A 15,920-nucleotide genomic window follows, 5' to 3' on the forward strand; every position below is an offset into this window, starting at 1 on the left:
TATGATTGATTTTGACTTTGTAAAGTGCCTCGAGATGACATGTTTCATGAATTGGCGCTATATAAATAAAATTGAATTGAATTGAATTGAATTGAATTTCTAACCCCGTCTCCCTTCAGGTCACAGAACATACCACTCCATCCTGATTGGTCATTTTTTGAGTATGCTCGGGGACAGTGTAATGAATCTGTGGGTTAATACAGCCAACACCCAAGCATTTTCACTTATCCACTTGTAGCTTTGACATCCTTCAGCTTGGACAACAAAATTGTGGTAAAAAAATAAATAAAAATGGTGGATTCACAAAGTTGGTTGGCTGGAAGTCCATGACCTTGTTCGGCAGCTCCGCAGCAAATAATGTGACATAATTGTTCATAGAAAAAACAACAACTAATAGTGAATAGAGAAAACTGAACGTCTTTAAAAAATGACCCAAACAGAAGATAAGGATATCTTCGAGATTTAGAGAGATGGTAGTAAGATTTTCTGCACTTCTAGAGACTCCAAGTATGCAATAAAATGCATTTAAGGGCTAAAAAAAAAAAAAGTGGATTTTGCATGAAATGTCCCTTTAAAGCTTGCAAAGTCAATGTGTCAGAGTGGCAATCACAAAGCCCTGATCTCAACTCCAGGGAAAACTTCTGGGCAGAGCTGAAAAGCTGGATGCGAGCAAGCAGCCAATAAACCTGATCAGTTCAGCCAAAGGAGTGAGGCAAAATGACTAAACTATTGTGAATGACATGTGGACGGAAATCCATTTGACCCAAGTCTTACAGTTTAAGCGTCAGTCTTTCCTAATATTCAGAATTTTAGGAATGTTATTCATATTTGTTTAAATTATTATTAATCTGGCATTTCACATCTAGAAATATTTTTGGTGACCATAAGTGGCCTTAAGCAGGACAAGTTAGTATGTTTTACTTTTAGACTGTGAGAAAAAAGGGTATTTATACAGTGTATGTGAATACCTGGATTCAACTTGGTAGCATGAACAGCACACGTTTGTTTGGTGAGAAGCTGTGTACACCTTTAATATGTCACCTGTACTTCACAGGTCATTTATATCATATATTATGTAATTTCACGTTGTCACTCCCAAACATATGAAATGGTCTACGGTGACAATCCAACTAAAGTACTGATACAATCTGCAGGAGAAGAAGGTAAGGAAAGGAACGTCTCTGCGCTCACTCAAAGCCTGTGACACTTAGTGCTGCTAGTGCCCATCACAAAAAAAGTAGAGGTGTCAGGAGGCACCTCAGTGTTACCATGAAAATTTTATAGGACATTTCTAGAGAGTGAGGGCCACGCTGAGAGATAGAAGAAAAGTCTCTTTTAATTCAAATAGATTAGGAGATTGTGAGCAATAAATGGACAACTATTAAAATAAGAACGCTACCTTTACCTCTCCAATTGTGCCAGTCACTTTTTGCGTTGTAATTATTTCCTTAAAGTTGTCCTGCATTCGGTTGGAGCAAAACTGCGCCACCGTAAACCTCATGTCGTGCCGTGGCTCCAGCAGAACGTTGTATCCGTGCCGAGTCATCACTTGCTTCAGGCGATGACTGAGATGACCTAAAATTCCCTTTCAAATGCTATTTTATCCACTGTGTTTGTCATAATGCCTGCAAAAACCTGAAGGTTAAGCATCCTGGTGTGTAATGTGGTGAACAATGGAGTAAAAGATAACATTTATTTAGGGTTCACAATCTGAAAAAACACATTTTAGCACTCTGCACACTACAGAGACCCCAGTGGCTGTGGGTGCGCGTGTTTGTAGGGTACGACAGCAATGGTAACCTACTGAAAGAGCATCAGTTAAATGTCGCAGAACTGTATAGATAATGTAGTTTTAGTTCATGTATTTAGCAGGAGAAAAGAAAACCGATGTTAAGATTGACTTTTTAAATGTTTTTGGTAAAATCATTAGTGCCGCATGTGTCGGCATCCATAGCAATCTCAGAATAAATACAACCAAAGCGTTTTTTTGTTTTTTTTGTAAAACATTTTTGTTCAATGATGTATTGAAAAACTGTTGGAAATCCATCACTTCCGGGTTCCCTCCTATAAAATATGAAGTTTCGGAGGCCACTTTCTCTTACGCACTCGTCAAAATGGGAAAGACAAGTGAACATGGCGTTTTGTGTTGACCATAAGTCAGGGAATCGGTCACAGAAAACTACCTACTCACCTAAATTCCTTCATTTCTACAGATGCAGTGGTTAAAACGTTTCAAACAGCTGTAGCAAACAAAGGCTGAACAAAGACCCAAATGTGTTGCGACACAATGAGGCGGATGGTACAGGAGGGGAAGAAAGTCTCAAAGCACAGTGCAGGAGAACTGCAGCAATTTTATAGGTTTTTGTACATCTCTGCTGGTAATTGCAATAATTATGCAGCGCGCTGTTTTGACATATTGGCATATTAAAGCTATAAATCAAGCCCCTCCTCAGGAGCCTGCAATGGTGATCATTGCTCAAAAGAAGGAGAGGTTAAGGAGAGCATGTGGACACTTTTTTTTTTAAAGCTTCATAGGTTAACACGGAGTGACAGACACTCTGCAGTGAGACGGGAATATTGAATGTTTGACAGGTCAAACAGATGCTGGGGCTGACAGTTCTATAAAATATTTAAGTCAAGACGCTGCTATCACGAAGCTAATGTTTCTAAAGCCAGACACAGATTATATGGACAGAAATGCAAAGCATAGAACGTGGGATAAGGAAATTACCTGGAGATGGAATAACATTTTAAGGCATATGTTATCTTTGTGATGTATTTTTACTTCCTTTTTTTTTCTATCATTCAGAAAGAAAAAAAATATATATATATTTCCCCAGCTGATGCGGGTTCTACCGGAATGGAGAGCTGCTAGTGTAGTTTGAATGTGTAGCCAGGAATTTTAAGTCATTTTCTCCTGTTTGCCAACAAGATTTTAAATTTTCTTCTTCCAGCTGGTCATAATCCACTATTGTTAATGTCTGAAAATCGATCTAAAATTTTGCATAAAAGAATAACATTCTCTCAAGGAGCAAGCAGCACAAATACTTGCATGGGAAAGTGTGATTCCTTGGTCACAGTAACCAACTACGGTATTGCCCGATGATGGGTGGTGGTAGCCGGCACTAATTGTACGCACGCATCACCGCATCAGGATACAAGTTTCACTTCAGGCCCCCCCGACTTTGTCATGGAGGCCCACAGAGCCCCAAAAAGGTTTAAGAGTATTCAAACCAGCTGTCTAGACCTACAGATGACCGTGAAGAGATTTTGAAAATGCCGGAGCTCTTCACATGACGCGTGCTCCCTGCATCCTTATCACTACTCAGCCTGCTACATACTGAAACTAAGCTCTAACTGTTATGCACGGGGGTAGACTGCTTATGGTTTGGGCCTGTGGTGCAGCTTTCTTGGTGACGAGGAAAGAATGGACTCAAAAATGTTGGGTTAAAAAAAACTATATTTAAGACAATCTCTACAAATACATAACAATGACTTTGAAAAACACTTTACAAGTAAGTCGGTACATCGTATGTACATAAATAAGATGTAGCTATGTAGACCTCAGAGGAGCAAACAACCATCCAACAGGTCGGCAAATTTGAATAAATAAAGAGACCTTTTGGCTTCTTTTTTACTAAAGGAATTTTTTTCTTGGGCAGCAAAACCTATACAACAAAAAAAAAAAAAGACGCTCGTTAAGCTTTATTATCTCGCAAACCTGTCTTTAGGTGCATTTCGTTCGGTTTTCGGAGCAAAGAAAAACATCAAACCTAATCTACAAGGAGAAAGAAGTGCACTGTTTTTGTACGTGGTCCAATGAATTTGTTGCATTTTTAGGGAAGGTAGCTTTTAAAAATGTCATCTGCAGCTTAAAAACATACAAGACTAAAAGTGAAAAAAATATATTTGAGTTTTATTTTGTTGTGGAATTGGTATGTAGATGATCCGACAGAAAAACTATTAAACCTAAGGCCTTTCTGTTGCCTTTGTATAAAAATGGGGGTCATATGTGTTTTAGTATTTTCAGTAATTGGGGGCCGCTGTTGAGGGCCCACACATTTTCACAATTTGTCATGTTCCAAACACAAACTGCGTCGCATTTTAGTCAGATTTTATGTGATAGACCAACAAAAATTGTGCAAAAATATTAAAGTGGAAGCATAATGATGCAGTTTTTCAAATTTGTTTAAAAAAAAAAAAAAGGTGTGGTCAGTCATTGTTTTTTAGTCCCCTGGATCAGTACTTCATAGAACCAACCAAGTGTTTCGGGATAGCTTTCTTCCTGAGCAGCCTGGTGTGTTTCTTCGTCTTGATAATACGGTTTATTCATTAATGCTCTAAAACAAACCTCCGAGGCCTTTATACAAGAGCTGGATTTATACTCAGATTAAATTACCCACAGATGCATTCGGAACGCACAGGACATTTTATTTTGGGGTATCAGAGAGGAGCATTAGATTTGTATATGTAAAACCAACGTTTTATACATATTTTATAAATATGTACAACTTTTCCATAGGACACATTGAAGTTCATAGTTGTCAGGTGTGGAACGGTATAGAGGGGTCTGGAGCCACGCAGATCTAAAAGCTGAGAACGATACCTCTTGGAATTCTTGTTAACGTGTTGGAGTTAAAGGGAAGTATATGTCAGATGTGGTTAAAAAGAGGTAATGATAGGGTGTTTTGATTCATGGGTTATTTCAAAGCAGGAAAAAACGTCTTGGACGAATTTGACAGCTCTGAGAGTTAAAGCGTTGACTTTACTGCCATCTTCTGGAAATAGTCAAAACTTCAGGAGCATCCCACACCTCAGCCTTTTAGCAACAGTCGCCTCAGCCAGCGTCCAGCTCTGTGAACAGAAGTGCTCATAAAATAACAACTAAAGCGCAGTTTGATTCAAATTCACCGGACGGCCATACCTCCCCTAACCATGCAAACAGACACGGCCGCTCCGTTTAAAACAAACAAAAAAAGACAGGAACTTTATTACAACACAGACATTTCATGTATGCCATCACCTTCAAAGTATGCAACTTATACTGTAAACATGAAAGTCAGCAACAGTTTGAATATAAAGCGAGACAAAAGTACAAAACATACCCATTAACATGCCTGTTAACGTTCACCCTCCACATCACCCCAAACACACACACGCACGCGAACACACACCCCAAAATACAGCATATATCTGAGCATGCCAAACTCCTGAAAAATCCCCACTCGTTGCATATCATAGTACTGTACAAATGTTTGTTGCATATTTACGCACTGTACAAAGAAATGAGGTCGGAGCAGCTGAACCACTGTGAGCCCGCCGGGCAGGGAAGGATGCGCGTGACCAAAGGCTGAGACACCCTCCGTTACCTGATTCTGGATTTTCAAATATGAGCACACGCAAACACAAAGTACCTCATTCAGTCGTGCTAAGGCAACAATAAAATTTTATGCAAAAACCCGAGGCAAAAAAAAAAACAAAAAAAAAAAAACGTTGTCAGCTTAGTAACCGAGTCAGGGTTTCACGCGCGACAAGCAATGGGTACGCAAAACGGCAAAACCAAAGCAACCCGAGCTGCAGAGGTGTGGCGCACGTGAACAGGAACCGACGTTAGGCCGGCACCCCTTTCTATGCCACTGCAGCTGGAAACAGTTGACGCGTTAGTGAGGTGCAAAGTTTAGGGTAAAAACATCACATTTATTTCCAAGCCCAGACGACAAATGACGATGAAACGAAGCCGGCGGGAACGCTGCAAAAATAACGTCGTCTCCGAAATGACACGTTTGCCGAGAGACGCAGGCGTAATGCTGTTTTCTTACCACTCTTTAAAAAGAAAAACGAGACACGGCCTAACGAAGACCGTGGCCATAACTAGTCACGCTGACATATAGAATATGAAAGAAATGACAAATTAGACCTGCATAATACACCTCGGACCACTGCTGTGTATAGCAACACATGGGATTGCTAAACATTGTCTCATCCCTTGGATAAAATACATCTAAAACAGTTTGTTTCTTTCGATAAGCAAAAAAAAAAAAAATAAAATTAAATTAGAATTATGTGTCGTAATTCTGTTCAAACTAAAATCACTTTAAATTAATGCATTTTCCATTAAAATATACGGTTATAATGTACATATTTAAAAGTATGAAATTAGAATAGAAGGATTTTACGTTAAACGGATGCGCAGGGAGAAACGCAAAAAAAAGAAAGAAAAAAAAAAATTCAGAACGGCAACAAATTTAGAAGACCCTCTATCTTACATATTTACACACAAATAAAAAGACTCTGTATAAAAGTATACATGTATTGAACCGGTGTGCAGCTTTTATGAGACGCGACTCAGCACACGCACAGGGCGGACGTGTTGTGCTGCGGCAGGATGCCACCGTCCTCGGAAGAGCCCGACTCGCCGTCGTCGGACTGACGAGGCTGCTGACCGTCCGTCTGGCCGTGAAGATTCTTCTGCGCGAAACCTTTGACGGGGGGGAGCCCGCCGGGCCACGTGTTCGGACCCTTGGCTTCGGACGGCCTGGGAGAGGATCGGCAGGGCTTCTTCGAAGGAGGGGCCGAGCCGTCGCAGTCCACCTGGGTGCTGGACGGGTCCTGCTTTTCGAAGACGTCCGCCGAGTCGTCCGCAGGGTGCAGCGTGGAGTCGGCGTCGGGTAAGAGCTGCGTGGTGGTGCAGAACGCGGCCTCGTAGAGCCCGAAGGCCTGCTCCAGCGTTTGGGAACTGTCTGTAAATGGGGAGGGGGCTTGCGGTGGACCGCTTGGCTGAAATAAAAGAGAAATAAAGCAAAGCAAAGAAGAGCCGATTTAGTTCAGAAGAGGGAAAAACGGGATCCGTTTATTAAACCTCGTTCATTCAACGCTGCCTTCCAGAGATTGAATTCCCCTCGAACCGTTTCCCATTTTGTCGCCACCAAAACCTCATTGTGTTTTCTGGGGACTTCATGTGACAGATCAACACAAAGCGGTATGATACTGCGCAGTGGTTTAAGACATGGCGGACCACCGAAACTGACAAGCTAGGCAAGGAGCGCATCAATCAATCAATCAATCAATCAATCAATCAATCAATCAATCAATCAATCAATCACAGGTCAATGGTAACTGGAGGAGCTGCAGAGATCTATCTCCAACTAAGGTGGGAGGACAACTATTGGTCATCCACGCCGTGAAACTGGATTTTATGGAAGAGTTGCAGATCTGGTTTCCCACAAGCCACGTAAAAAAATGGAGATATGTGCGCGCCCTGACCCTGTTCCAACTTAAGTCGATTTAATTCAACTTAAGTGGTGGCCTAGTGGTTAGAGCAGGGCGCTTGCGTCCTGGGAAGGCTACAAGGACCCTTAGCCCCGCACAGCGGAGGCCAACAGCTGGCTGAAAGGGATGGGTTAAACGTAGACAAATTTCGGTTGGAACGTACAAACAAACATGCCGATTAAGATTACGATGATGATTATTATGTAGGACACATGGCAGACATGTGAAAACATGGTTAGATGAGATCGAAATAAACGTTTCGGACTACATCCGGAACGACGTCTGTGGCGAAGAACTAACACCGTCCCTGTGGTGAAACACGGCGGTGGCAGCAGCATACCGATCTGGGGTGGCATTCTTTTTTTCAGCGGGGGGACAGGGAATCCGATCAGTCGGCGGAAAGATGGATAGAGGGACAGTCCTCAAAAGAAGAACTTTTCAAAGGCTTCATAAGACCCGCGGCCTAGGTAGATTCGCCTTCTAGCAGGAAACATACTTTAACCGTACAGCCAGAGCTACGGCGGATAGATCTAGACTAGAACAAGGTGTATCCATGTGATAAAATACTGAAGGAAAGTCCAGAACCTAAATCTGGTTGGGTATTTGACATAAGACTTGAAAACTGAAGTTCACCATCAATTAAACTCATTGAGCTACTTTGCAAAGAACAACAAGGACAAAAGCTGCTGAGAGACATACCCTTAAAAGACGTGGCTGTGATTGACTGGAGAGGATTAAACCCAAATGCAACAGACGCTATTCAGATTATAAGCTACTTTGTGTTGGACCACCCAATGAAATCCCAATAAAACACACTGAGGCTTGTGGCTGTAACATGACAAAATGTCTAAAACGCTTCCACAAAGTGCTCAACGTCTGACTTAAAATGGATTTTTCACACTTTGAGTTTCAACCAAGTGGTAAAATGAGACACAGTGATGAGAACGTTTAAAACAGGAAACAGTATGGCTATGGGTCAACTTCTGAATGTCCTTCGTGGCCAAGAGACAATACGGACTTGAAAACAGGTGAAAAATGAATTCAACTATATAAAATATTAAACACCTAAAAGATATATTTTTTTTAAATGTGCAGATAAGTAATTAACTGCCCAAAGATTTGAAAAACTTTAAATTACTGGTACAATCTGGGCACAGATCTAGATGTCAGCTCTACCGTTCTGCTAATGTCAAACGTTTCAAAGCCAGATTTACCAATCGGGACATTTAAAGCAGAGCCATCTTAGATCTGGAGCTAATAGATTGGCTGATGATAGTACCGATCATTTAAGACAGTTTCAATGCTGAGCAGTCACCTCACTACCAATCCAGGCATGTCCATCCCTCATGTTCTTCTTCATATATCTCATCTTCTTCATAAAACATGCCTTCGCCATGCTCCGCCTGTTGGCCCCGGAAACAAAGAGTGATTTGGTGAACCAGCGGCCCTTCTTCGTGTGAACGGCTGCCGTTATCTTTGATCGGCAGCTTCTACAACTCAGCACAGCTTTACTGGAGGATTTAACAAGCCAACAGTGAAATGGGCTGAAATGCATCACAGAAGACAGGAAATAGTCAAGAACAAAAAACAGAAAAACACATGAAGATGTACAGAAAGGCTTTCGACAACCAGAGCGGGAGCTCAGCGTCCAGATGGACACCCCCCCCCCCCACCATTTTTGTGGCGGATCTGGTTTGTGCCAACTAGACAGTATCAGAACAGAAGGACACCGTCCGGCGGCTCTGACCTTTTGGATCTCGCATGTGTTGTACGGAGTTCCGGGGTACGGGATTTGGTCGATTCCCGTCGCCATGTCGACAACGATCTCGTCTCGGTGCATGGGGATGGGCGGGCCCCCGCGCTCCTGCAGGGCCAGGACAATGACGGTCGTGTTGTCCGCCCGGAGCATGCGCTCCTTCCAAAACAGCAAAGCCGTGCATCCCAGCCTCCGCGCGCAAGACATTCCCTTTGGTCCCTTTAAAAAAACAAAAAAACCACAACCAAAGTTAGCGAGAAGTTGTTATTAGTTGAGTTAGCGGCTGTTGACACGGCAACCAAGACCGACCCCCGCAGTCGATGGGCACCTTGAATCCCAATCTGTTTTGAGTCAAACACACAATGCGCTGCATACCACCATTTTGTCATGGCTGTAACACATGTTCACGGCGTTCTTGGGCGGCATCATATTCCACAGCCCGTCGCTGCCGAGGATGATGTAGCGGTGCCGTTTGGGGTCGAGGGTCATCACCGTGGTGTCAGGCTCCGGAGAGACCACAAACTCTCCGCTGTAGAAGTCGTAGCTCCACAGGTCCCCTGTCCAAAGACGACAAAGCGCGATCAGGAGTGTCGAACGGAGTCTAACCGGAACGCCGGCCGACGGGAAAGAACGAGCGACGCGTTCCTCACCGAGGGATCGAGCTACCGCGAGGAAGGGGATCTGGTCTATGACGGTGCTCCTCCTCACGGGGCCGTTGTGCGTCAGCCTCGGCCTCTTCCACACGACACGGTTCACCCCAGATTTCTTCATCACACTGCGATTGAAACAAAAAGACGCGACGCAAACACCAGATCAGCACCGGGCTTTTATTGAATGTCAAAACATCCGATCCGGGACCTTAAACGAACAACTTCCTCGGCGCGCCACTCACCTGCCGCCCAGCCGCTCAATCCTTTCCTTTTCCTTCGGCAGCTCGGGTTTGTGGTCTTGCGTCACTTCGAGCGCCTGGAGCGTGATATCCGCGTTGTCTTCTTTCACGCCAACCACTACCGCCGAGTCGCCGACATGAGCGACGTACATGTGAACCCCCCGGATCACGATGACGCTGGCCGTGGTGCCCGACGTACTGGGTAGGCCGGTTATCGTTTTCGGCCACTCCGCTGTGAGGGGGGGAGGGGGGTGATAAACATAAAACATGACAGATCATTGAACTTGAGAACTAGATTAAAAAAAAGATCTGGTTATTACAAGAGAAGAGGGAATACTGAAGGCACGTAGAAGAAGTCAGGTCCAACTTGTGCTGGACTAAACCGCAGAAGCTAGCTATGGCGTACGCTACCTCGTCAACACATGCGGTGCCTTGTTGAACTATTAATGCAACTTAACCTTTTGGATGGGTAGTAAGAGGTAGGGTTGTCACAATACTAAAAATTTTCAAATATCGATACCCAGGAAGATATTCGATACGCGATACAATTTTTGATACCACGGTGATTTAAAAAAAATGACGTAAAAAACGTTTTATTTGCGTGAAAAACTCGCCTTTTTCAATCTCGACACGGAACACGCTTTTTCAACAGAATCACGGATGCAAATTAAATAAGTGCGCTAATAAATGCTAAATAAATAACCGTAACACAACACATGCCTGGTAGCATGCTAGCCACAGCTAATCACACAGCATTAATGCGGCTAACTGGTCGGACTAACATCAGTGATGCGTTTATCGGGTTAAATTAAATTACGAACGGGAACCTTAATTTATTAAACCGTTGGAATTCGTCACGAAGGGCAGGGTGTCGGTCATGTTTGGCCAGGTTTGTTGTGCTGCTTGACTTTGTTGGCCCCATTTTAAAGCACTGTTTGCACACAGGCTTGTCAAGATCTATGGCTTTTCCTTCTTCGTTCGCCTCGTATGCTAAAATATTTAGTATCGATACCTTGCCAAATTAGCAGAGATGGGGACTCCAGTCACATGACTTGGACTTGAGACATTGATTTTATGACTTTAGACGTGACTTTGAAAAGTGCTCAGAGACTTGTGACTTGGATTTTACCACCAATGACTCGAGAATTGACTTGGATATTTTTACTCTAAAGCTTAAGACATCTATCATTTAAAAAGAGCACACCGTTACTCAGTATCCACAAGATTAATGTTGTTTGGGCCTGAATATGAAGTTCTGCTGTTGCATTTTTCACTGAATATTCTGGAAAAACATGGTTCAAAGGAAGGACTGTTCGCAAAGCAAAGTTTAATTTTACTGTTTTGTAAAGTCAGTCGCGCTGGTTCCATCACGTTTTGAGATAAATTCTGATTTAAGAACACATGCTAGGGTATTTACATTTAACGTGTATTTCAACATTATTAAAGGCTGGAAACAACTTGAAATTAGAAGTTTCAGACTTTGGACTTGACTTGAGAAATGCCTGTTTTGACTTGAGATCTGACTCGGACATGGCTGTCCATACTTGAGACTGGAGGATAAAGACTTGGGGTTTCGTTGGGACTTGCAAAACAGTGACTTGGTCCCACCTCTGCAAATTAGTAGTGTATCCGGATACAGCGTTTGTGTATCGATATTTTTGGTGGCGGCCACCACCATGCTTCACCATGGGAACGGTGTGCTTATGGCGATTTGTTTTTTTTGTCACAATTGTGGCATTATGTCAACAAAGGCTGTCTTCTTGCTGCTATTCCTTTAGTGGCAGATTTGTGGAGAGCACGGCTGAACGTTTCCTGTGAACAGACTCTCCCACCTGAGGGCGCGGATCTCAGCAGCTCCTCCAAAGTCGCCATGCCACTCGGGCTCCCTCTGTGTTTAGGGCTCCCCTTGCCAAGGCAGCTAGTTCAGGCAGACAACGATGTCTTAAGAAGTTTCTAGATGTTCCTTACCCTTGCTACGCTCAAATGATGGGTTGAACAGTGAAAGTTTATAATGTCCCTGTTTTAAAGTCTCCACACATTTATTTTGTGTAGCTTGGTCTTCATGACACCATTTTTCTTACTAATGTTTTTGGAGCAGATCTCGAATGCCTGTACAAAACTGCTGTAGGTATCCAGATTAAATTACCCCCAAGTGGACTATATTTACCAAACGGGTGACTTCTGAAGGCGGTTGGTTGCATCGGATTTTATTTAGGGGCATTAGAACAGAGGGGGCTGAATACAAAAGTAACGCAAGGCTTTTGGGTTTTTATTTACTAATAGAAAAAACGATGCAGTTTAACATAGCATCAGTCTGGTTTTTGTGACCAACAAAGTGTTATTTATTTTATTTCCTCATAGAGTCGGGGGACCCGAGTCTGCTGATCCATCAGAGGAAGCTGAGGATGATGCAGCGGGTGACGACGTTCTGAAGCTCAGAGCTGACGGGTGGGGGTAAATATTGACAGAAACACGCTGAAAAAGGTCATTTTTTAATTTTTTTTTTTTTTTTTTTATTCTACTTACGCAGCTCCTTCCACATCGCGTGGTGGCAGGCGATGAATCCTTTCCGCAGAGCGGCGCACACCTCGCCGTGATCCCCTGACCAGAAGCCCCGCTGCCTCTTCAGCAGATCCCACAGATGCTCGCTGGCGAAATGCGCCGCTTCGCGGCCCCCGTGGCCGTCGAACACGGCGAAAAACGCCACGGACCTCCGCGTGTCGACGACAACAGGCTCGGCTGCGTCTCTGTCGCTCGACGCCGGCGTACCGATGCTGCAAACGTCCTCGTCCGATAAGCTCTCTACCCACGCTGCGGTGGCCGGCCCTATTCTCCCGGGGCCATGTGGCTCGCCAACGGGCTGGGACGCAGCTCCGCTCTGCGTTTTCTCCGGTCCTCCATGTCTCCGCGGCTGGGGATAATCTTCGTCTGTTGACGCCGTCGGCTCGTACTCGATTCGGATCTCGATAACATCCTCCATGTATTTTCTCCCTCCTTGATCGGAAAATGCGCTCATGCGAAACAGCAGCGAGTCGTCCATGACTGTGAACGCCTGGCGGTGACCGTTTAAGCGAGCAAAAGGTGCATGTAGTGACAAAGTAAAGCTTCCGAGGTAAAAATTTGAACCGATTTTTGCCGCGATTGTCTCGCCGAAGGCTTCCTTCCTTTTTGTTTATCCTTTCCGTGGCGTCACCCGGTACGTGATGACGTCACGCTATTTCTGTTTCTACCCATCAACAATACACTAAAAAAACAGCTATTCCTTCGCAACAATTAGAAAATGGGTGTTTTCTTTTTTTGCTTTTTTTTATTTTAAATCTAGAGTACTTTTTTTCTAAGAAAGAAGATAAACTGCTCAAAGATGGCACATTGTAGATTAATTATCTTGCATCGAGAATTCAGAATTGGGGGTGACACGACACCCAGGCTCATGCAGATGCATTTCTGGGGACAGTTGTTCAAAAAAAAAAAAAAAAAAAAAAAAAAAAAAAAAAAAAAAAACATCTAATATTTTTCAGTGCTTTGTTTTATTATTATTTCATTATTTTCAACACTTTGTGACAGCTACGTGACATTCTCAAGCAAAATGTTTGTGGTCATGCTTGTTTTTCCCCTTGGGAGCTTTAGAATAATTATAACTTTAAATGAAACATAACTAGTGAACCGGTCTAATTTGAAAAGCTGTAATACTGTCTTTAAACTATCTGTCTGTCTGTGTGCTGCAGCTGTCTGTATCTGTAGGCCTACCTCTCTAATCCAGGGGTTCTCAAACTTTTCGTGGACATGAACACCTTAGCATAGGTAAACGTTTTCCAAGGACCCCTTTAGATTCCTCATGCTAATGGTATTTTTTAAACAGCCTTTTGTACTGTTAAATACATTAGGAATTATGTATGTTTTTAAAAATATATATAAAATATAAAATAAGTGCACCTAGTATCACCTAAAGAGATTTGGTGGAGATTAGAGCCCCATTCTCGATAAAGCCAAACTCGATGTAACTGTTGTCATGCTTCCAAATTTTAGCTGATTTGGTTTTTACCTTACTTGATGAAGTGGACGGAGTTAAATATTTGTCCATGGTGTTACTTAGCTTTACCCGACGCATCCTTAGCAGAGCCTCCTCAGGCCCGACAACATGCATCTCACGGCCCCACAACCCGTGGTTCGCGGATCCCCGGGGGTCCGGGGACACCAGTTTGAGGGCCGCTAGTCTAATCTATCAGTCTGACAAACGTCAGTAAATAGCTGACAACCACAAAACATGTTGATGCCCTACGCAATATGCCTTGATGACCTTCGTAGAAAAAGGCAAGTGTTTCAGCAGGTATGATGCTCAGAGGAAATCTTCCAGGCTTCCATCTCCCATGATATCACTGGAGTGGATGTAATCTATTATTTTTCATTTTGAGACCAGTTATTTTTATTAGAACGCTTGCTAACATGATCTGCTGTTTTCTGTTAGGTAACAAACTGCGGCATCGTTTAAACCCGAGTGCATTGGAGGCAACAAAAATGCGAATTAACCGCAGATGCCATGGTTAAAGTCCAGCGCTACTTTTTAGAGCCAAATATTGGCAGAATGGAATATCCACTGGAGTATTGGGAGAGGCAAAACCTACTGTACCCCAATTTACCAACAAAGCATTGTTGTGCACGGCTGCATCTTCAGTACCCTGTTAACGGGTGTTTTCAAAGGCCAGAGAAGTAGTGTCAAAAATATTTTTTTTTTTATTAAAACCAAAAACAGTTGAAAAACTCTTATTTCTGAAAAAAATCTCCCATTTTTCCACATCCTTGTCCAAATTGCACAAACATATACAGTGCCCTCTTTCATGTTCCACAAGCACTTCCACTGTCTGTCTGCTTAAGCCCATACCGTTTTACTAAAGTGACACAAACAAAACATAAACAGCCTGCCATACAAGATTGTGCTTTTCCTAGAGAAATTACATGCACCTTTACCCTCTTCTGTGGGGCTGTGCGCCCTCTTGTGTGGGGCACAGCTCCACACAAGAGGGCGCACCCTTTGTAGTTCATTTTCGGAAAGCTGTAGGCCCAGATTTGTCTCGCATCAACCATGTGTGTTTCTGTCATGTAATGACGTCAGAGTTAAAGGCTGTCCAAACTTGGCACAGCAGTCCGGAGCTCCTTTCCTACCCATAATAGAGTTCTTACTTTTGATCCTATGAATGGCCAAGGAAAAGGAGCTAGGAGCAGGAGCTAGAAGCAATTATTTAGGGTATTTGGATGGAGCCTGGACTTATATGTGCTGTGGATCAAACCGGTGTTTAAATCTCACAAGAACCTAAATAAATGCGTGTACAAAGCACTTTTAGGGGTGATTGACGGAAGAGAGGGGAAAGGGAAGTCCGGGCCTCCCTGCTGAAGCTGCTACCTGCGCGACCCAACCCCAGATAAGTGGAAGAAGATGGATGGATGGATGGATGGATGGAGAGGCATGGCTATAATATTGTGCCAAAATTCACAGGTCCTCTTGGGACACTGCCTACTAAATCTTTGTGAAACAAATATGCTTCAACTGATTCAGTTCAGATTTGCTGTAATTGTAGTGAAGATGAAATATATCTGAGGCTTCTCGTTCAAAAGGGTTTTCATCTAGTTTTGTAGTATTTAACTTGAAAAAATATTTAGGTGAGGATCAGAAAATGTTATATTTTTCTTTGTTTAATCACCTATAAATGAGACATTATGACATTTGCAATAGTGGTTCCATTTCAACAATATTCTTTAGATGGTAAAGCGCTTAACCATTTACCATAAATGGTAAAGCGCTTTACCTAGTCTGATGACCCCAAAGCACTTTACACTACAATCAGCCATTCACCCATTCACACCCTGACTGTGGTGAGCTATGTTAGTAGTCACCGCTGCCCTGGGGCTGACTGACAGAGACGAGGCTGCCATACATCGGCGCCACCGGGCCCTCTGACCACCACCAGCAGGTGGTCATTTCGGGTGAAATGTCTTGCCCAAGGACAGAAC

The 15,920-nt window shown here is 43.3% G+C and overlaps 1 protein-coding gene across 2 annotated transcripts; it reads right to left on the reverse strand.

Annotated features, from left to right (window-relative positions):
- Nucleotides 1-4,262: 4,262 nt before the first annotated feature.
- LOC105927752 (protein phosphatase 1D) lies at nt 4,263-13,101 on the reverse strand. 2 transcript variants are annotated; one of them, XM_036143340.1, is made up of 7 exons: nt 12,441-13,101; nt 9,918-10,146; nt 9,676-9,800; nt 9,401-9,582; nt 9,017-9,244; nt 8,585-8,672; nt 6,658-6,777 (listed from the first exon to the last, which is right to left on the reverse strand). In XM_036143340.1, exons 1-6 carry the CDS (start codon nt 12,952-12,954, stop codon nt 8,589-8,591), a joined length of 1,362 nt encoding a protein of 453 aa, XP_035999233.1. In that variant the 5' UTR covers nt 12,955-13,101; the 3' UTR covers nt 6,658-6,777; nt 8,585-8,588. The 2 variants fall into 2 exon arrangements, with proteins under 2 accessions (XP_035999232.1, XP_035999233.1); XM_036143339.1 differs by lacking the exon at nt 8,585-8,672 and having other exon boundaries at nt 4,263-6,777.
- Nucleotides 13,102-15,920: the final 2,819 nt, after the last annotated feature.

The sequence above is a fragment of the Fundulus heteroclitus genome, chromosome 11 (genome assembly GCF_011125445.2).
Source record: "Fundulus heteroclitus isolate FHET01 chromosome 11, MU-UCD_Fhet_4.1, whole genome shotgun sequence".
NCBI lineage: Eukaryota > Metazoa > Chordata > Actinopteri > Cyprinodontiformes > Fundulidae > Fundulus > Fundulus heteroclitus.

Excerpts from the sequence above, each read along its gene's own strand:
- LOC105927752 (XM_036143339.1), bottom strand. The coding sequence starts at position 12,954 with ATGGACGACTCGCTGCTGTTTCGCATGAGCGCATTTTCCGATCAAGGA. Across the intron at positions 9,245-9,400 it reads ACAGCCATGACAAAATGGTG|GGACCAAAGGGAATGTCTTG; the intron begins GTATGCAGCGCA and ends GTTTTTTTAAAG. Across the intron at positions 6,778-9,016 it reads ACACATGCGAGATCCAAAAG|CCAAGCGGTCCACCGCAAGC; the intron begins GTCAGAGCCGCC and ends CTTTTATTTCAG.